Below are 23443 nucleotides of genomic sequence, written 5' to 3'. Positions count from 1 at the left end.
TAAAAATTAAAATTGTTTTTTTATTCCGAACGTCTATTAATTATCACATTACAATTGCTAATATAGTTTTATTAAAATATTTTAGGAAGAGCAAAGGATAAGAAAGGATCAGAGATGCACCGATCACAGTAGTAAAATTGGTAAAACGTTTATTAACTATTTAAAAACGATGAAACAAGGTGAACATGAGATTGACAATTCAATAAGTAATATTATTAAATAGACTATAGAGGTGTATAATAGGTGTCTGCGATAATTATATTCTCTTTATATACGGTCTTTTACATCGAGACAGACATCACTCGACAACTCGACAAAGCCAGGCCTTCTGTCCTTCAGGCACAAGCCGAAGCTCGTCGCTCCATATCTCGTTCTATCTCGTATTGTGATGCGCGCTTAATAATAATAGTCTAGGACTCGCGGTAGGAAAAAATAGCCCGAAAGCGTATCTGCGCGATATTATTGTTCCTCGCGAGTAAATGTTACTACGAAATAAGGGAGAAAAAAAGAACGGGCAATCTCTATTCCGGGCAATCATCGCGTGCCATGGTCTTGCGACCCGCACGTGCTAGCTATGCCATCATTGTTATCATTATCGTCTTTATCGTTATCTCTGTGATCGCGACTCACATATTCATGTATCACGACAGTGCAGTTATATTACAATTAAATTGTCGTAATGACACCTCGCGTCTTGTAACAATTCCGATTTTCCACTCGCGTTCCATTGGGAGAACCTTATCATTTTATACCCTTTTCGCGCGATTAATGCTACGGAAACGGAAGAAGCAAGCGGACAAAGCATCGACATAGTGCACGCGATTGCGAGCTCGTAACTCGATGAACGAATAAAAGGCCAAGCGAGAGATTTTACTAACGAGAACCGCTTTTCTGAACGCGAATTCATGGATGAAAAATCTCTGCTTATCGTTGAGAAAATCATTTCTCAGTATCTCAAGTCCACGATGGAACTCAATCGAGGTCAGCATTTATTTTTTTTTTTTCTTTCAAAATGCCGCGGCTTCATCCGTTTACGCCTTTTATAATAATTCATCCGCGACATTGTATGTATAAGTACATCATTGATTTTCTATCCTCTCTGTCTTTTTGCCAATCGCATCGGTTCCACTGAAAACTCGTGCAAGTTTAATCTCCCACGTCGATCAGCGATTGATCCGGTGCCAAGAACTATATCTTAAGATACAAAGGAGCGGCAATAAACCTACGCTCGCGCCGAAAATTTTTTACGAGAACGCGACTAATGGGCGCGAAAATTCATCACCTCGTTACGATATTGAATTATATCGTGTAACTGAGCTGCGTATGAAGAACAAGCCACCATGCTTCTTCCTCTCTCTCTCTCTCTCTCTCTCTCTCTCTCTCTCTCTCTCTCTCTCTCTCTCTCTCTCTCTCCCTCTCTCTCTCTCCTCTTTCTTTTTTCTTTCTTTTACTTTCTTCGATCCCTTATTATCTCCGTCTGTTACATCTCTCCGTCTCGATATTACATACGCGAGTACAATATGTATTTACAATAATACACATACCTACTATCATATAGTAATAATTTAGTAGTGATATTTATTAAATTACAATAGTGTTTTTTGCTCTTTCTCTCTTTTTTTCTCTTGTTTTCGTATCGCCCATTTCGCAAATATAATGTTGCACATAACCCAGTTACTGGCTTAGTTATCTAGCTGTACAAAACATTATATATCGCTATGTGTATCTACCAGCTAAAGATTTGTCCTGTGAGGTTTCTTTTCTCTTTTTTTTCTGCATTTTTTTCTGTGTTTCTTTTATAATCGTGAGGTTCGCGTTAGCACATACATAACGTCGCTGGGGCTATAATTTTCTCTCCTAGCCGCGTTTCTCCTGTTTCATCGTACTCGTTGAGCGGAGCCGACGAGTTTTCCGGCGCGTTAAAAACTGCGCTTAAGTACATTAAAAAATACCGTGCTCGAGAATACGACCGAATACGCGCTTCATTTCGCACTCGATAATCTTCGGTCAAGTTCTCCAATTCGAAAAAACTCTTCCGAGTTGGCCTGCTAATTTGATCTTGGCGTACATCGTATAAGTTTCTCGAGCAATTGTACAATGCCTCTAGTTCGCGAGGTTAATTAATAAAATTAAAGACGATCACACACAAATAATCGACTGTCATATGATAAAAATTACGAATTTCTCTCCGTTACTTTCTTTTTTATTCAAGTCGGTCGCGATAAAAATCAATGTGATGAGCACGTACGAGTGCCCAATCCCCTCGTTTCCCTCGTTTCTGACGATTTTTTTTTTCACTAGATTTCAAACTAAAGGAAGAATAAATCACACGCGTCCCGACTGATTTTAAATTTATTAATTTTTCGCGGGAAAGTGGTCAGGGTCATATCATGTGTGCCTCGCTACTTAAGTATTCTCTCGGCTTAAATGTCTTGCGGCGATTTACGTCGCGCGTTACGCGCCTTAAGTAGGGACCTTGTGCTACATGAATAATTGATGGGATATGGAAGGGAGAGAGGGAGGCACGGGGAAAGGGCGGCGTTAGAGCGTTACTTAATCGTATTTATCGTGAATAATTAAGCTTGACGCCTCGGCGGCAGGGTCCAGGCATTGGGCCCATGCTGAGCGTGGGGGGCAGGACGTCACAGTTGCTGGTCCCTACATGGAACCCAGATGTTCGGTCCTGATTGCTCAGAAATAACCTCCTTCACTTTTACGTAGATCTCTTCGGGAGTGTCTCCTTGGACGACGGCTGCGAACAAAGTACAGGGATTCATTTACACGATGAGAATACCTAAATAGTTGGATCTAATATAATGTTTCCTTTCTTTTCTTAGATTTTAATTACTTTTGCATATATTATTATTCCAATTATATTTGTTACATTGTTTAACATGTTATATATATGAAGGAACTCCTTTTATAATCATCAAAAGTTACAATTATATAAATTTATAATTTTCAAGATTAACTTAATAGAAAAACTAAAAAACGACACATACCAGTAAAGTATTCACCAAATTCTTGTTCCATCTTCAGGGCCCGTTCGTACGTTTTCTTTGCTTGCTCCTCGGTCATTCTCTTGTTCATCTCCCTGCAAAATTATTAATATTTTAATAAAATAGAAAATAATGAATTTAGTATTAAAAAAAGATGAATCAATTATTAAACTCACATGACAGATTCGATCGATTTCGGCTTGATGAAGATGGCAATAGGATAGAGTTGGGCTACTTGTAACCTTTTGATAGCGTTTCCACTTACATCAAGAATACAATGCTTGCCCTGAAAGAAAAATTGGAATTTTTTCTTAATTCCTGCAATATCAATGTACATAATATTATGTATTTTTAAATGCAAATAACAGTTTATAATGAAAAAAAGTCGATTTTATATTAATAACACAATACGTACTTTTTCAGCTACTTCTCGTACAGATGCAACAGACGTTCCATAAAGATTATCATTATACTGTCCGGCCTCTATAAACAAATGGTTTTGTATATCTCTCTCCATTTGTTCCCTAGAGGCCACGAAATGATAATCTCGTCCGTCCACTTCATATTCTCTTCTACTCCTTGTTGTATCTAAAAGCAAAACGAGTACAAAAATCGATACAAATTTGTCGGTATAATTGTGTGTATCTCAGTTGATACACCAAAATCACATCTATCGTTTATACAATATCGGACAACTCACGTGGTACACAGCTGCCAAATTTATCAGGGAACTCGGAGATGAGATCGTCGTTGATGCGATCCTTGAGCGGTCCGAGAACGATCACGGGACGCGTGTACTGTATCGTCAGCTGTTGTACGGCTTCGTACGAAAGCACGTTCTCTTCGCTGCCTGTAATGTTTTAATCAAATATCGTACATATATACGACTCTGCGACGTGCTCCTCTCTTTTTCCCTTCCGGGGAAGATGAGAGGCTGCTGCTCATTGTCAGGGATTGTTGTTAGCAAACCTCACATTCCTTTAAACCTTTGACAACACACATACACACACACACACACACACACAGATTTGCTCACTCAATGATAGAAAAAAAAAGCAACACACTCTCATCCCGATGACAAACAAGGTCCCAGCGAGGTCCTTCAACCGATCCCGAAAGACAAGCTCTCTCTACGATCCCCAAGTGATGTCATTGATTAATCGACACTCTCACGAAACAAACGGACGTGAAACAATATCACATACCGAGCGGAGCACATTCGAAAGTTGGGGATCCATTTGAAACAATCTCTGACAGATATCAATTCTTTCAATGTCAATTCTCGGACTGTTTCAAGAAGTTCCGGCTCTTGCTCCATCGGCATTTCGGACAAATATATATATATATATATATATATATATATATATATATATATATATATATATATATACACACAGGTACGTTTTTTTTTCTTTTTCATTGGACGAGTCACCAGCATGCTTTCAGCGTCCGAGAAATAAAATTGAAAAGCGGAGAGCAAGCTAAACTTCCTAATGACTAGAAAATTTAAGCGATCCAGGTACATCACAGGTATAAAAATGGAGTTAGTATATATGTATGTAGTAACTATATACACTAGCACCTACTTGATAGAAAGGGGGAGGAGCTCTATATTTGTAATCGATATACCGCGCATCCCGCTAACGCACGTTACTTGATATTAATGCGAGCACAAAGTGGCATCGTCGCTACTTCCTCTCGGGTTTCAATCGCGATAATCGAATACGTGTCCGGAACTTTCGCCCCGGACGTGAGGAAGAGACACTGCCGCCTGTTTCTAGCGACGCGATTTCTTCGTCTATTTGCGCGCTCTCTAATTGCATTTGCTGCTGTTAATGTTCACGGGCTTTACAATCGAAAGACGAAGAGCGACGAAAAAAAAAAAAAGAAAAAAAAGAAAAAGAAAACAGATCGTGAAAGCACGTCGCGCGGCTGTCTCAATTGTGCGCAAAGCTTCTGGACGCGCAATAGCGCGGGGGCACGTTTCGTCAGTAATTTAACGCGAAGAAAAGCCCCGGAAAATTAACGGCTGCCGAAGAAGAGATAGACGTTTCTCGATTGGTATCTTAAATGAAGAGAATTGTATTGGTGATTGCACTCCAATTGCGATTTTTCTATCATGGGAAAAAAAAAAAAAAAAAAAAAAAAAAAGAATTCGATAATATTGTTGAAATATGTAACAACGACACAAAATCTTTTACTCTTACGTCTCTCTGGTATATATAAAAGTTAATATAAAATTGATAATAATAACTAAATAACTTAAAAAAAAAATTAAATTGTTATTTCCGTTTCATCACTCAAATTGTTAAATTAAATTTATTTAGAGTTTATTGCAACCGCGTTTAAACAAATTCTCCGATCCTGATCCGGATTTAATTCACATGACAGTAAAAGCATTAATGGGAATGGATCGAAAGATTTTTAGATCGACATCAAAGATCGTTAGCGCTAACACACCTGGGATTACAAACAACATAGTTATTCACTCGAATATCTTTCTCAGGATAATCGCCCGTCGACAGGGTTATATAACTGTCTACCCACAATCGGCGTTAATAAGAGAATCTGCATTAATTTCCTAATAAGAAAAAAAAATTGATTGTGCGTACGCGCCGCGCTCACACTGTGATTCACACATTTGCTCTCGGCTACGACTTACTAAGCTCGTCATTGGGCTCATCGCCCTCCTTTTCCAGATAAACTAACGTGAGTTCCTCCATATACGGCAGCTGAACGCGATACAAAATTTCTCTACTCCCTGTAGCGCAAGACAAACCTTGAACGAATAAGAAAAGAGAGGGCAATTTATGTAATGAATGATAGGCGAGTGATGGACAACGAAGACGCGGCGGCGAGGAAGAGCATTCGGATAATTAAGAATCTAGAATGAGATCTAAGAGAGAGTTAAATGAGAAGTTTCTCAGATGAATCGGAAAACGATCGATGCATTCGCGACAGATCGCCGCAAGTTCTCATCAGTAATCGGTCAGTATTTCGAGTCGACTCGAAATCATATTGGCAACTACTGTCAATTTTACACATAGTTTTTACTTTAAATAAGATATAGTAATTTTATTTATAAACGATTTTCTTTTTGTGTATGGAAAATAATTTACTTGTTTTTATTTTAAAAGATAACAAGACACTTCAAACAATTCTTTGAAAAAATTGATTTTCCTGAATGTATCTTATATATATATTATCAATTATTCTATTTCGTTGCAATTATATACAATAGAAATTTATTATTGTTTCTATCATGTTTTCTTTCGGTTTGAAAAAATTCTATATATATGCTTCAACTATACAAATTGTTACTAACTAATAAAGACTTCGAGTTGACCTTTTCCACTTTGTATATGCTGCTACCATCGAAACAAAACAATAGGTGTGCTATACTGCCCATGGCGACGTAGATATACATATGTATACATATGTAAAGGCTGACATTTGATTCCTGAATTATCGCTGGTGAATGAATGCAAGCATGATTGATTATTTCGCAAGAATGAAACTTTGTACCAATAGAGAATGTATTGTGATTTTCCGGTCAGAACGTTTCACAATTATGTTACGGGCATCTGTACGTATATATCATCGTTTAACAAAATTGAGATCCGTGCGTTATGCTAAATTTTACATTACCTATTACATACATATTAATATCCGAGTATATTTATTAAATTATATTAGACAATGTGAACAATAGCGCAACAATTAACAATAAATAATATAATTCTTGTGTCATGTATTAATTATATAACACCTACCCACGTAATCGTGAAACAATATCGTAACCGAAATTCATTATCTCGCATGGCTGACCCAGGCAATACGATCTCTTCGATGTGAGGAAGAGTAGGATAAATATGAATATAGAGAAAGAAAGGAAAAGAAAAAGATAGATAGAAAAAGAAAGAGAAAAGGGCTATAGACGGCGAGATAGATAGAACGGGAGTAAAGAGAAAAGAAAAAAGAGAGAAGAGAAGAGAAAAAGAGAGAGAGAGAGGGGGAGAGAGAGAGAGAGAGAGAGAGAGAGAGAGAGAAAGAGAGAGAGAGAGAGAGACATGATTACCTTCAGTGTTAGTGTCGTCCTGGGTGTAGCACAGCATGAATGCTAGAACATAACAAGTTGAATATATTTCAGTATATACGTTGCTAACCATAAGTAAGCGGCCGTTAATTATCGCTACAATTAATTAAAAGCGCTAGACTTTCTCGAGGAGAAGAGACTTTCCTACTGCGCGCGTGCGCAATTTTGGACGCACGCACGAGATGGATTCGATGGACCATGAAGTTGCAAGTGCAATGTTGGCATGATACGCGGATCTGAAGCGTCGGAGAATTATTCCCTTTCACATTTTTAATATTTTATCATATAATGTAACCGGATATCTTGGCGCGGGATGCAACATTTCGTGCAATGATCACGACACTGAACATTCTCGATGGAATATTCACGTTTTTCGTCCGTACATAAGCATCACATTAGAAGCATAACGTAACTCGCAGTACGTATTATTATATCAGTGTATTATGCCAGAGTGTGTTCTCTCACGAATAGTCATTACAATCTCATGCTTAAAACGAAAAAAAAAAAAAAAAAAAAAAGACGGAGGAAAAAAATATCAGCTGCATGTCTGTACGACTCCAGACTATAATACTCTTCCTTTCGCCGTCATCTAAGTGTTATAAGAAGCGTATCCCTTTCAGAATTCAATATATCGAATCGCGTGTTTTCGAAGAACGAGAAACTTTTTGATAACAGTGAGAATGCGTCATACATGCATCTAGTCTTATTGAAATATTAAGTCATTTTCGGCCTCTCGATCGAAGTGTTCGTATGAACTGATAAAGATGACGATGATGTGCTTCGTGACACGATTCTTCGAGATGAACAAACGGGCTGCGTTTCTATCGTATTTCTACTCGCTATCCTTTCGTGGAAAAAAGAAAGAAAAAGAAAAAAAAAAAAAAAAAAAAGAGGATACGAGCTACTACAAAGACTACTTTTGAGAGGAACATCGTTCTACCGTGCTGGATCGCTACTATACAGGCTAGAACCTCCAATAGTGAAAAGCCAAAAGTTAGAAGCGAAGTCGAGAGCGTAAATAAAGAGCGTGTCGGACGGAGTGTTAGTAAACCAGAGATTCTGCGGAGCAGAAAAGTTCAAAGTGCAACGTGCATGCGCAAGCAAGATTGGGGTGAATGTTGCGGGCTGCTCTCATGCGGTAGCTGAACGATTGCAAGCGAGACTGTTTGCAACGTAACATTTGCGAGATTCGATGCCAGTCAATACATTGCATTCGATCAACGTAAGATAAGTTACACGCTTTGTCAGAGATAAATATAAAATGTATATGTATGCAATTTTATTTATATCGTACTAACACACGGTAAAAAAATTTTCTGTTAAATTTAACACATTTCTCGTGTCCCAATTTATCCACTTCAATATTAATTTAAATGTTAATTTAACAGAAGGCAAATATGTAAACAAATAACACAAATAATATGTAAAAAATTAACACAAAAATGTGAATTAGTGTAAGATTTATTTGTTAATTGTGTTGTTTTAAACTCTTAGAAACGGTGAATATTAGCTCAATGCAGAAAAGTTAAAATAACATAACGACAGTATATGTTATATTAACATAAGAATATGTTAAAAATTTCTACACAAGAAAATTTCAACAAAAATACAAAATGTTTTTTACCGTGCATAAATACAAAATATAAAGTTCTGGCATTATCTCAATTTCAATTTTTGATCAATATTATAAATAAATCAATGATTTATTTTACTAGAAATAAAAAATTAGAAAAAAAAATCTTTTTGAAATTGTCTCTTATTGTTTAGCTCGACACGTTGCTAGAATTTCGCTCGAATCGCGTATTGCGTATTTTAAAGCTTGCGCGATGCGTCAGTAAACGTCGCGTATGAAAAATTATGAAAGCGCATATTTTTACAGAGCTTCATTACTTGTCTGACTAATTAAGATACTTACGGGTGGGATCGTTCTCATTCTCGGGTGTGGTGGGCGTTCCTACACAAGCAGGCAAAACAAAACACATGTCACGTTTTCACATGATAAAAACACAAAAGCTCATTCGGGATTTGGGCGTGTCTGATCGGGCCTCATCGCGTCGCAAGTTGAGGATCCCATACTGATAATCTTACTCAAATAATTATTCTTGAGCTTCGTATGAAAATTAATATCAAGCACTGATTTCTGTTAAAATTTTTTTTCTATACTATACACTGTTATATGCATTATAAGCTTTTAAAAATTTGCAATTATAAAAATTAGGATGTTATCGTATTAAATATTATAGTTAAAAAAAAAAACACTACACGGAACAAATAAAAAAACAAAGTTACTTTACTCTGCAATAAAAATGACAAAGAAATAATTTTCTCTAATATGATATTTTGAATGACCTCCGACGATTCTCTCACATAGGACGTCGCAATGATTCATTAATAAAAATTTCACTCATCGATTACGAAAAAATGGGGGACCGAAGGAAATGTAAAAACCACCTCATAACTTTGACAGTTAAAAATCGCTTGGTATATATACGGTATAATATAAAGTATAGGCGAATACATATGGCGAGAAAAAACATGTAAAACACAGTAAATATGGGCCAGAGAACATGCACAGAACGTGCAGGAAACGGGAGAGAGAAAAACAATCTAGATACTCACGTTCCTGATCGGAGCCATCCTCGGACTTGTCGTCCTTACTCTTCATGAACGGGAACTTCCTGCTGAACGAAAAGTTCTTCTTCTTCCGGTCTAACGTTGATTGCTGAAATCAACCAGTTCACAGTGTCCGAAATCAAGTGTAATAATTTGTAAATCGCGAATTGATTAAAAAAACATTTTGTAATTTCAAGCATCGATTATGTTCATTCGTGTGTGACAATTTTGTAAAATATTTATGACCTTTGAGAGAGAATTTAAGATCTTTTTTATAGGAGAGGTAGATTATAGTTTCTCATACGAGTCTAAAGCAATTATCTTTGTGTTTGATCACACGGAATTTGCAGACGAAAACTGTGGTTATCGATTGAATATTCAATTAGCCGTCTCTCCTCATTTGTGTTAATGAGTTCGAGGGACATTGGTGAATAAACATGCTTTTTCGATTACGCGTATTGTAAATTATTTCATTACGCATTATGGAATACGCGGAAACGTCATTTATGCTGCAAAAATATGAAACTTTTCAAGTGTAAAATTTTGACACAATAGTGATTATATCAAATATATATTTATCATATTGATCGGTGATTTAACATTTTATTATATATTTCCAAAGTCCACTTGAATATGAAAAAAAAAAAATATTAAAAAATTAAATCTTTGATTAAGAATTAACATACAATTAAAAGAGTTATATTTAGAAAATTTAAAAGTATTAAACAATATGATAGTCTTCTGCTCCCGAATAATTTGATCCCGAATTTTTTTTTTTAATTTTCAATAAGATATTATATTTATAATCCTTTCTAAGCAAATTGTCTTTTATTGTATTTCGTGATTTATAATTATTTTCGAAGAGCATAGATTCTAAGAAATTTCTATCAAACTTACCTTATCAAGGATGACCGGCATGTGTCCCTGGAATTTGACAGAACGATCTCTGGCACGCTGCTTGCGTTCCCATCGCCTACGCGAGGGTATTATACCCAGACCTTCCTCGTCCCCCTGGGGAGTGACCCTTCTTGCCTGCCACCATTCGTCGTCGCTGGCATTCGTCACGTGTAAAATCTCACCGTAACGGAATGCCAAGCCGCGGCTCGGTAGACCATCGTCTTTGTTGGGGTCGTAATCGAACAACGCTCTTCGAAGAGGAAAAACCGTAATGTTTACTTTTGGATTTTAAATAATGCGCGAAAAATCGATTAGCTCGTGAATGTTAATTAATGGTTAGAAAAATTTCCATATCAACGGCTCTGATGAAGCAAAGTAATAATTGAGAAAGTAATCACGTGGAATTACCTCACGTAGAGTGATTTCTTCTGGGAAGTTCTCATGAGGGTGCCTGTCATCACATTCTGTTGCGAGATTTGTTGTTTAAGATCCTGGATCTTCGCTTCGAATCTGTTATAATCCTCCGGTTTATATTGCACCACGATTGTCACTGTCTGTCCAGTGCCCTAAGTATCATTACGTCAACGAAAACAAAATATATTATTTGTGAAGAGAAAATTTGCAAATTAAGATACTTAAATTATCACATTTACATTTAATGTTTTTATTCCATGTTTCAATACTTGAAAAGAACTCTAATTTGAGATTGATTTCGTAACATATATGTCATGATAAAATTTTTTCACTTTCTTACTTTTGTATATAACTTTTTTATTATTTTAGTATTAAATCTTAATTAAAAAGAAAAATTAACTCTAAAAATTGTACGTGTCGTCTAATGTAACTAAATCAAGATCTTACCTTAAGGGCCGCAGCGGCCTCCTCATGGGTGGCTGTTCGGAGATTGATACCATTAACGCTCAGTATCTGATCACCTCTGCGTAATTCACCGCTGAGATCGGCCGGACCTCCGGCTAAAATGAACGAGATGAAGATGCCTTCACCGTCTTCACCGCCAACTATGTTGAAACCAAGGCCGGAAGATCCTTTATTTAATACGACAGTGCGTACTTCCCTGTAATATATATTTAAAAAATCCACATTTAATACTGACAACATTTTTAAGAGGATCAAAAAAAGTCGTTGCTAATAATTTTTAACAATTATATATAATTATGATACATCATAAAAAAGCATCCTTAATTAAAACTGAATATTAAGAATTTTGAAGAAAAATACACACACGTAAAAATATACATACTTATAAATTAATAAATTATAAACAAGTATGTGTGAAAATGTTTTTCATAAAATTAACACTGAGAAATATTTTGCATCAATGCATTTTAATCTTGCAAACAACCCCTCTGACGCAATTGCGTCAATCAAAATGCAGAAATCTTCCGTGTTGTTGGCCGCGATTATCATGTTAATTAGAAGATTCGTTGATAAATTCGATTACCGTCGAGCACTTGTCTTCGCCCGGATCTCAAATGTACTCTGATATAACGAGATGCATAATGCGAGGACTCGCGTGAATAATGACAGTCCTCGAGCGGCCTCGGTATCTTGAGTATGCATTGGTAGTGTCATATCGCGCGCATAAATGCATCTTGATCTACTGTACTAAACCGAGGAGTCTGCGGATGAAATATTGAAATTTTACATTTCGCGAGATTAAAATGACGTCAGCGATGTGTATTTTGTATATCCAACGCAATATATCAAAGTGCAATTATATCGCGGAATAAAATCACGGTTACAACCTTAATTATCATAGCGAAATTTTTAACAAATCACATAGTTTTCTCCTGCAGTAAACAAGATTATGGACAATTTTCTCACGATATATGTTCACACAGGAAAACGTTGAACCCAAAAATTAATTATTCAAAATTAATTCTTGACTTTTCAAGAAGAAAACAATGGTTGCAAAAGACATTTTTTTAATTATATAAAAAATGTAAATATTCGCTTTTTTCTTCTTTTAATAAAAAAGTTTTTTTTTATCCATCGGTGCTATTAATAAAATGGTAAACGAATTGCATAGAAATTGTGCTATCGCAGTTACAACACTACACAATTAGTAACACATGAAAAAAAATTTGTAATATTGCGACAAAATAATAATAAATAACGAGTATTAAACTCATACAATGGTGATTGCAAATTTGTACAACAATAATACAAACACGCGTCGTAATGTACAAAAAAATAATATTGAAAGAAACCAATTTGTAGAAATTATTATTATGCAAAAAATTACTTTAGCGTCTCGAATATAATTATAAATAATTTTAATTAAGAAATATTTGGCATTAGAGCAAAATTTGCTCTAATGCTAAACATTTCTTAATTATTTTATAATTTATAGAGCCTTTACTTCATTATTTAATTATAAAATAACTTTTTTTTTAAACGTAATGTAAATGTGTTTGTTAATATTATTAGAGAAAACTCTTATTTACGTAGGATGGCGTGCATTGCATTTATATTCAATTGCAATTTCGAAAGGAACGATGAGGTAATTCCGTGAGTTGCATGTCATCGTTGTTGCCGGACCAAGAGCGCATTACGCGAGAATATCTGTGAGCGACCTATGCAACCTCGTCTCGATGTAATCCACCGTGTCTCGGTTGCAGCCTCATTTCGACCCTTTGCAACCGCTGGCCGGACGGCCTTCTCTCGCTCACGTTAACAAAGACCTCGAGTTAACGGTCGGTGCGCTGTCGCCGGGGTCGCATTAAAGTCGCGTTAACTACGAATGCATCTGCGATTGTTCCTTCGCTTATCTTAATTCCGTGCGACAAATGCAATTCGCTTGTCGTGCACACACGACAATACCCGGGATCCATATCATTTAAGAAGTAACTAGTGGAAACAGGATTTCTACTATTAAGCATTGTAATCATTTTGCTAGAAATTATTATTATTGATTTATTCTTATTAAATAATATGCCCAAGATTAATAATATAATTAAAATAATCATAAATCTCTTTATAATTATAATTTATCGTATTTCATATTTTTATGTAACATTACAAGTGAAAAAGGAATTTATTCTTAATGCCTAAATAACAATAAAAACTTTATTAATAATAAAAGAGAGTAATTGTGTAGGTGTGTGTGTAATATGAATTTATTTAATGTATTTAAAAAGTTTTGTCACTTTACTATTATTAAAAAATATTATTCAATAATGTCAATAAAAAATCAATTTTAAAAGATTGTATTAAAAATAATTTTCGGTAGTGAATATAACATTTTTGTTGCAATATTACAAATTTTTTTTTCATATATTACCAATTGTGTAGTGTAACTGCGATAGCACAATTTCTATGCAACTTGTTGTTTACCACTTTATTAATAGCACCGACGGATAAAAAAAAAACTTTTTTATTAAAAGAAGAAAAAATCCAATAGAGTATAATACTCTAATACATGCTGTAATATACCAGAAACATTGCGTATTTTCTTGTTACACGTTTCTTATTATTTATTAGATTAGATAATCGTCCAACGATTAATAGAGAGACTCCGGGTCAGTTTAATCCCCGGAATCCCTTCCCGATTGGCTCGCCCTGAATAGGGATTTACATGTGTCCGCGCGACCGGAGAGTGCGCGCCGGATGTGCGTAGACGTTCGCAGCATCTGTTTCCGCCAGTCAGATACGCGCTTCAACGCGAACGTGCATTGCTCGCAGCTGTGGCACGGATTGCATTATTGTATGTTCTCGATCCGAGACTTCAATTCCAAGCGTTCTCGCGCGCATCGCGTTGTCTACTCCCTTTTTCGCAAAACAGGCGTGTCACCGTAGAAAATGGATTTTCCAGCATCGTGATGTTACGTAATACTAAAAAGACCGAAGGAAGTAAAGAAGATACACGTCGCATTCGTGATATCGACAAGTATATTAATGCGGCGTTAATAGAATTGTGAATTTATATAAGTCGTTTCACAATTCAGAAAGCTCACTGTCACATTTAATAATAGGTGAATTTAATTAATGGATCAACATCGCTATAAATAAATCCGTAATATATATGACGTAATATTATATAAAAATTTAATTTATATACGGAATAATCTACCTTTTTATTAAGAGCTTGATCTAGTTCCTTTATACAATTTTGTTTATTTTTCGACCACAAGTCCACGTAAAAATCATAGCTTTGTTTTATTTTTTCGTAATTAAAACAATATACACGATATATAATGCATAATCTGCTTAATATATACCGATATTTCTATTAAACCACTTTCCCCATTTTATTATCAAGTTGCACATCCTGTATATATATATATATATCTTTCTCACCGTTTATTTTACATTATACTATGTATTTATCTCCCTTCCTCAAATACTGCACTGGATCTCGTGAGCAAGAAGACGCACTCTCTCATTTGATTTTTCATTCACAACTCATTATTTATCTTCTGCTCTCGAGAAACAACGCGACGCACTCGATTTACGCACTCGCATTCGAAGACGGACTGTCATGTCGACGCTGTCTGACAAAACGCGCACCTGTTTTTATCCGTAGCGTAGGCGGAACGATGACGTAACACCGCTGCGGTTCCGTTGCTGAAGGATGAGTGGTGATCGTCGAGGAAGAGCCGCGACGTCGCGGCGCACTCTCGCCGCGTTAACTATCGACGACCATTTCGGCGCGGTTATGATGCGTAGTACGATGTGTGATCGTGGTCGATCTCGAGTGATCGAGCGAGTTCGATCGATCGCGAATTGCAAGAGTCGCGGACAAAGAGAGAAAAGGAAAAGAGAGCGGAAGGGCGCGCGATCTCTCGAATCAGCTGATACGACGTTGCTGCCGCTTCTCTCTCTCTCTCTCTCTCTCTCTCTCTATCTCTCCCTCTCCCTCTCGTTTTCTCGACCGCGAACCAACAACACGACGACGACGACGACGTCCCGACATCCGTTAGGGGCGTCGCGACGGATTAAAGGCCGCGGAGCATATAGGTAGCCACGGCGCCGTGTCGCCATGCGCCGCGCCGCCGAGGCGGCCACTGCGAGCTTTCCGCTATCGTCAGGATCGATAGAAATAAGCTGACTCTCTCTGGCGCGCGCTGCAACGTCGACGGTCCTCCTTCCTCCACCGACGTCTCGCGCCGCCGCTCTTTTGGAAAACTAGGGCAACCCACTAAACTTTTAGCCTTTTTCGCACGACCACTCTTATGGCCGCGATCTAAACATATCGACGAAAATTTGCTCTTTCATGGAAAATAGAAAGACATATGTGGCGCGCACAAGAATAGATATCTAGGATATATAGATGATATATAAAGATAGCTGAAGGTGTAAATTTACTCTACGTCTGGGATAGATTCCTAAGTGTGCGAAGAAAAATTTTACGGAAAAATTTTTCCTTTATAACTATAAAAAAAAAATTAGATACACACAAAATTTGTAACGGAATGAATAAATATTGTATCTACGATAGAAACTCATGAAATATACATAGGTACGGAAAGCAGAATAGTAATAAGAACATTATATAAATAAAAAAAAAACATATAATATAGTAAATATAAAAAAATAAAATAAATATAAATAATATCAATTAATTTTTATAAACACATAAACGCATTAATTGTACATTTATTAAGAAATATTAATAACAATATATTAAACAATATTAAACGATACATGCAATAATTAGAAGAGAAAAATAACTTTTCAAAGAGATAGATATATTCTGTTTTCGTCGTTTAGTCAGGTAAAGTGGAATATTCTTAAATTAAAAAAGAAAAATTTCAATTTCCTTTTTTTTTTTTTATTATAAATAAAAGCCACAATTTAATTATAAGAACTTTTTTTCTAATAGTCGATGGAATGTCTGAAAACGGGAGAACTCTCGGCATACCTAATTGTTTGAACAACTGGAAAAGTCACGAAAAACCGTTGCATCTAAAAACGGTGAGTCGGAGAGGCGCATAAAAGTGTTGCAATCAATTATATGTCCGAAACTTTTATCTCCGAATGCCAACAAACTGGAAAGAAACTTCGAGGCCATTAAAATGCCGGCAAATTCGATTCCTCGTGAGAGAAGTGTTGAAAAATTTTAACTCTCGTAATTTAAATCCTCGAAGAGAGACTATTTAATTAGGCACCTTCTGTAAAAACTCACTTTGTTCTCTCTTTCGGGTGTAATATAAAGAAGCCGGAAGTAATATTCATCATTGGTCTGTGCGATTAGAATGAGACAGTCTCGCAAAACATAATGTAGAGCTCTTAAAAATGACGTTTTCGTGAAATAATCGCATTAATCTTATATTTTTTGTTTACTTCTTATCGAGATTTAAGTACAACCCAGTCAATAAATACATGACGGTTGGAGATATTTTATCTAATTTTAATAAGAGAAATTCTAATTTATATTATACAGTAAAACATACAAAGAAAATAAAATTGATTTTCTTAAAACTGTATAAGAATGTAGTTTTTTCACTTTGATAAATAAATTGATAAAAATAAATCAGATTAAAATATTATAAAATTTAAATCTCTATTATTTTTAATAATGCAGTTATTTTCTAAAATACGAGATACCATATGTGTATACATATGTGAGTATATAATGTACACAATTATTTGTTACGTGTCACCACTTATGATTGTTATGACAAAAAAACTTTTCGTTTGACTAACATTTGTGATTTTTTGCCAAAAAAATAAAAAAAAAAAAAAAAAAAAAACTTTTTATTTAAAAAATACCGGGAGTCAATTGAGTAACGGTATTGTTCGAGTATATCGAGTTGAATTATTTTTTTTTCTCTTTCAATTAGAAATTGTCGTTTGTACCGCCACTAATTGCAGCGACGAGTGCAATCGAAACCAGTCTCGTGAAAATGGAAACTCACTCCCGATGTATCGCTTCTTCGATTGACCTACTTGCGAAGATACGCGCGCGCACGAGACATCCCTCAATACAAATATATACACACACAGATACAAAAAGACATGCAATACACGCAGTAACATTCCGCAGTCTCTGTGTATTGATACAGAAACAAGCTCTGTTTGAGCTGTCGACATCGTGATTTTATGAATACTTATCGGCAACCCCATTGCAACACGTGGAACTTCACGAAGCGTGAAAAGATGAAACACACTTTTCTTGCGACAAAATTGTTTCGCTCGCGGCTCGATAGATAAGTGTACTTTCGTATCTCATGATTGCAGTTTGCCATTGTAAACGCGATCAATGCTTTACAAAACGTACTCGACTATTATATTAACGCAATCATGTTTTAATCAGTTATGTGCTTGCATTATGCATTTGAACAGTATCTTGTCTTTAAAATATGAGACGATTTCCTCTTCCTACTTATTATTTTAAATATTATAATAATAAATAAGAATGTGTAGTATGAAAAATTTAATACTTTCATTAGAAATCTTTTTTGTTATATTAATACAAATATTAAAAATAATTAATTTTTCAAATTTATTTTTAAATGGAAAAGATTCGAATATTATTTTACTTGATATAAGTATCTTTGTCTGGTAAACTCGAATTTTTCAGACTAAAGATTGAAAATTCACGCTCGGCCTATTTTGAAATCTCACAAGAGATTTTGAAGCCTCCAGGAATATGCTGATAGAAGTGGATGAGCCAGTCGAGAATTGTATTAACAACACGTTCTTCGAGAACAATAGAATTTGTATAGCAGAGTCGAGAGTCTCCCCTCACTTCCTCTCTTTCTATTTTTCTCACAACTTCGATATCCGCTTCCGTAAGATACTTCAGGAAATTTCCAAGGACGAGAATCGATCCTACCCTATTTCTATCTCAAAGGTCGTCATTTTTCAAGAGTTACGCAATATATAAAACACGAAGCAACGATAGGAGACCAAGTTTTATTTAATATCTCGGTGCTTATTTTTGTTTTACACTCACCCTTACATGTTTTACACAATTCAATTAAAAATATACTTATTTGGAGTTTTATCGTAAAAACGGAAAAAGTAAAATGCATGTAAAATTAGAAATATATGCAAAATATATATTAATCTTTCATGTATTAATTTTATTCGTTTTTTTTTTTTTAAATACGATATATTTTTAATATATCTTCTTTGTGTATACATATAAGTAATTCAATGCAATTTAATCAAAAGCAGCATTTTCTCGAAAAATAAAAAAAATATATTTTTATCTATAAAGAGTCAACAGAGAATGTCAGAGGCGTTATTTAATAGCATAGATACATAGCTGAATAATGGCGGTAGCGGTGAGGCGAATAAGCTCGATCGATCTTGACCCGAAAAGCTCAAAGTAACGTGAAACCGGAGTCACGGTCGCATACAGCAAGGAGTGGCATTTGACCCTGCTCCTTATTAAGGACACTACGCGACCGTGCGCGAAAGAGTGTCCTTGGGGCGACTGCGCCCCTCGGAGACCCCTCTCTTCGACCGCCCGGGTGATTTCAAGGTTCGGTATATCACGTGTTCCTTCCTGTGCTAACACGCAGCTATACACTACTCTCGGGGGCAAATAGAAGCGCCACGAAAAGCGGCACGTGGGACACGTGCGTTTTATGAGGGCCGCGCGAAGTAAAAGCCACATGAACGAACTTTTGATCATTTTCTATAAAAAAAGGAAAATGAAAAATTCACAGAAAAATACTCGCTTTACTTCTTTTATTTTTTTATACGTATAATAGCAATATCGTTTAGTAAATCTAATTTAATTTTAAACAAACATATGTATAGCTATTAAGATATTAAATAAGCTATTAAACGTACATTAGTACGTTAAAATTCAATTATTTTTTAAACTTTTTATTATATATTAATTTTTATAAAAAAATCGTAATGTTTTTTTTTTTTTTTTTTTTTTTTTTCGGAGGTGGAAAATGTAAACATTGAACAAAAAACATTCTGTTATTTCTCACGACCTCAACATCGTGTTCCGCGCAAGGGAACGATTCGAGAAGGATGGAAGACCTTTATCGTTCATGACGCGCGTAAAGGAAGCGGAAACGAAAGCATCGTGCAACATGCCGAAGTTTCAAGACTTTAATGGGATTTCCGCAAACCCGTATATCGAACTTTCGCAACGAAATACCACGGTAGTATTTCGTTGCGCGATCGTTCTAGCCTCAAGGATGTTCCAACAAGGGTGGTTCGCGTGTCTGCACATAAATTACTTTGGATACCTCATTCATAGTATTAAAGGCTTTGTCACACCGTGGGAATGGCGCTTCAGGAGAATGGCTTTAGGAAGGGCTTAATGAAAGGCCATGTTATAGCGATCAGTATTAGAATCTACGTAACATCCCCAATTTTTCATCAGGTAGTCATTTACATTCATATTACATGTATTATTATATATGAGATGATATTTTATCTCGTTATCATATGACATTATTTTCGTGTGTAAAATCTTTCAGGATTATACAAATATGTACAATAAATGCACGCATACACACGCATACACATTATCATTTTGCAATTTTGAATTTGCAATCTATCCTCGAATTTTTCCTACATAAATTACTCATGCAATCTAAATATTTTAGCTGTTACTAACAAAATAGATTTACTTATTTTTTGTCTCCTATTTTTTGTGATGGAGAGAAATACATACAAATAAAACAAGTAATAATGTTTTCTTAATCAATCCATTTAACAGAACAAACACGCATTCACGAAAAGTAATATGAATTTTTTCTGTCAGTTACGATATTAAAAGCGAGTAGGTCGAAGTTTGTTCGTATGGAACAGCGACCCAGGCCTCGTAAAATCACGGCCATGACCCAAAGTCAGATTAAAGGCCGAGATTTCCCAGTGTTTTTCTTCTTGTAACTAGAGAGAATTCTTTTTGTTCTGACCTGGGTCAACTGGACCATTTGAAGGAAAGAATCGTCTATCCGAAGCTAATCTCATTTAGAAACGGTTGATTTGCCATAAAAGTATCTTTGCCATTGACAGTATTACTTTATAGCTGAGAGATAGGAGACCGCAGACATAATTTCTGCTCATTAAGAAAGACTAATCTCTTTCGAGAGTGCCGTTTATTCAGACTTTTTTATTTATTTTCTATATGTATTTAGAGAGAGAGAGAGAGAGAGAGAGTTATATTAAAAAATTTGTGTTTAAATTAGTTTAAAGAACATAACATTTATAAGATTATAACTCTCTATGAAGCTCTAATGTGAATTATATAAATATAAATATAAATATATAAAGTGAGTCACGGAAACCTGACAATTTTCAAAATAAAATAAATAAAATATAATTGAAATATTTATTTCTTGTTATATAACGATAAGTTATAGAATGCCATTTGAATATAATACTTGAATATAATATTTTATTAATTTTTTAAACATTTGAATAACTTTAAACATTTGTCAAATGTTCTACATTGCTCTAATTTATCACGTAGGTTTTGTATCGCTGTTTCCACCATGTTGTCTGGTATGATATTGTAATTTTTTCCTGCATATTAATCTTGAATTCGTTAATATAAAGTTCATAAATATAATTTTAGGAAAAAATTACAGCCATACTGGACAACGTGATCGAAACAACACAGCGAACCTGCGAGATAGACTAGAACAGTATAAGATAAATAGCAGAGGATATTTGACAGACAAATGTTTAAAGTTATTTAAATGTTTAAAAATGAGTATAAAATAAAATAATATTCTCAACCCCGCATTCTATAACCTATTGTTATATGACAAAAAATATTTAAGTTATATTTCATTTTGAAAATCAAGTCAAGTTTCCGACTCAGCTTATATGATACCACAGAATATCAATAAATACGATAAAATAATAAAGTATATAAATATAACAAATAAATAAATGTTTAAAAAGCAAACATGTAATATCATGTAATTGTTTTATTTCGTGAACAAATCAATATCCGAAGTATTGTAATTTTACAATCAAGCTAATGCATGACGATCGATCTATTGAATATTTGAAGCAAAAATTAATCCGATTAGTCGCGCAATCCGTCAATAATTATATGCGTTTACGCACAAGTTTGGGAAGCAATTAGCAATTAATAAAGCGAACGGTTTAGTCAGTAAAGAGAGAGCGTTTATATGATTCCCAGAGCGGAGACTATACATATATGTAGCATATAAGAATCGAATCAAGCAAAATGAGCGTAAATCCCCGATGCGGTGGTAGTTAGTACTGTATAATGTCAATTTGCATTCTGTATTTCTCTCTCTCTCTCTCTTTTCTTCCCTCTATCGAGTGTCTATTTTGGACGCACGCATCGATAGAATACAGCTTGACGGCCCCGTCCGTCACAATTACATCGTCATTTCGTTCCGGCCGGATAATGCCTATTAATCCATCACCTCTTTCATTCCCCGTCGTCATCGATCCCCCACCTTCTATTTTAATGTCCTCTAACTTACTGCACGCATATTTGTGATCCGCATACATACAACCATTGCCGCCTGTCTCGGCCGCGCCAACTTCCGTTACGTTTTCAAGCGCTCTGCCAGATGAAGCATAAGGCATGATAACGAGCTCACTGATGAGCGAAAATAAATATCGGTGAGAATTGGTAAGAATGAATTAACGACATGTGTCAGCTCTTACCATATGGTGTATTGGATGATGAATATACCATGTGAGATTTTGATTTTTTTTTTTTATTGTAAGAAATTGCTGCAATGCAGTATAGCTAAATTTTATTATATATTACTAGCTTCTACTAAAAATTTAACGAATGAAATAAAAAATATAAAGTAAGGAAGGGAAGATATCAAGTTGAGCGTTTTCTCAAGATAAAATTAGATTACTGGATAAATTTTTACACACGTCACATTAAATACATTATTCACTAATCGTATCAGTTTCTTTTTTGGCATAGTAATTAATATCCCCTAAAATTTAAATTTAAATATACAGTTTAGTTTAGTTTTCCGTTTCGTTGTAATCAGTATTACCTAATTTTGTTATATCGTTGTTACATCGTAACACATATTGGTCTCACAGTCCTGTTAATTTGACGGATCAGCGACTCTCGCGCAACAAAAAAAATTAAGGCAATATCCCTGTCAAGTTAAATCCAGGTTTTATCAGTCATGTTGACACAAAAAAAAAAAAAAAAAAAAAAAAAAAGAAAGAGTTGACGAGATCGAATGCGATCCAAATGCGGTGTCGTCGTCATCGTCGCTGTATCGATTAGAATTTCCGGACACATCCGGTTTCCGCGCGCAGGGATGCCAATTTGAATCGTGCTGGGAATTTTGCAGAGTGAAAGAGAACCTTGCCGGTTGACTCGGTGTGTCTTTCTTGCATCGTAAACTCTCGGGCAATGGCGAAATCCGGGTTAAACGGTTCTTACACGTATAAGAAGGCACATCGTTAGACGTCAAGTTTCTCTGAGTATATCAATACATCAGGTGTGCATCTCAAAATGGAGTCGAAATTTTTAAATATTAATATAATTTATATTATATTTAATTAGCTTCTAAATACTTTCATTAAATGACCTTTGTTTAGATTTCAGATCAATCTTTTTCTTCCATTTATAATTTAAAATTATTTTAAATATAGTTAGCTATGTGTGCGTGCAAATTAGATTTACCATCTCCTATAAGGAATTATCTAACTTACGATTTTATTTTTTTACATTCGGTTTTATTTTACGAATATGATTTTTCTCTTTTGTTCATTTTTTTGTGAATTAATTTATGATATAAATATGTATTTAATTTTGTTTAAGTAAAAAATCACAGAGCACTTGTTATTATTATTATTGATATTGCGTTCTATTTAATTATGCATTCAATGTAAAATAATTCCGCGATGTATTAAAAGTGACACTTTATCACGT

The 23443-nt window shown here is 35.0% G+C and overlaps 1 protein-coding gene across 11 annotated transcripts in view; it reads right to left on the bottom strand.

Annotated features, from left to right (window-relative positions):
- Positions 1-132: 132 nt before the first annotated feature.
- The window catches only part of LOC140663666 (disks large 1 tumor suppressor protein-like), a 337014-nt gene continuing 313703 nt past the window's right edge, over positions 133-23443 (bottom strand). For 6 of the 11 annotated variants that reach the window (XM_072887999.1, XM_072887997.1, XM_072888000.1 and 3 more), the window contains 12 exons: positions 11467-11680; positions 11014-11171; positions 10606-10855; positions 9715-9817; positions 9011-9049; positions 7078-7119; positions 5662-5778; positions 3700-3849; positions 3415-3587; positions 3176-3285; positions 3003-3094; positions 133-2752 (listed from right to left, as the gene is read on the bottom strand). In XM_072887999.1, the coding sequence (XP_072744100.1) occupies positions 2643-2752; positions 3003-3094; positions 3176-3285; positions 3415-3587; positions 3700-3849; positions 5662-5778; positions 7078-7119; positions 9011-9049; positions 9715-9817; positions 10606-10855; positions 11014-11171; positions 11467-11680 (1558 nt within the window). In that variant the 3' untranslated portion in view covers positions 133-2642. The remainder of the gene's footprint in view (positions 2753-3002; positions 3095-3175; positions 3286-3414; positions 3588-3699; positions 3850-5661; positions 5779-7077; positions 7120-9010; positions 9050-9714; positions 9818-10605; positions 10856-11013; positions 11172-11466; positions 11681-23443) is intronic. The other 5 variants (XM_072888001.1, XM_072888003.1, XM_072888006.1 and 2 more) reach the window with 5 other exon arrangements.

This window comes from Anoplolepis gracilipes, chromosome 3 (assembly GCF_047496725.1).
Source record: "Anoplolepis gracilipes chromosome 3, ASM4749672v1, whole genome shotgun sequence".
Taxonomy (NCBI): Eukaryota; Metazoa; Arthropoda; class Insecta; order Hymenoptera; family Formicidae; genus Anoplolepis; species Anoplolepis gracilipes.
Note: the sequence above shows the minus strand (reverse complement) of the source record. Positions and strands in the feature narration are given on the sequence as shown.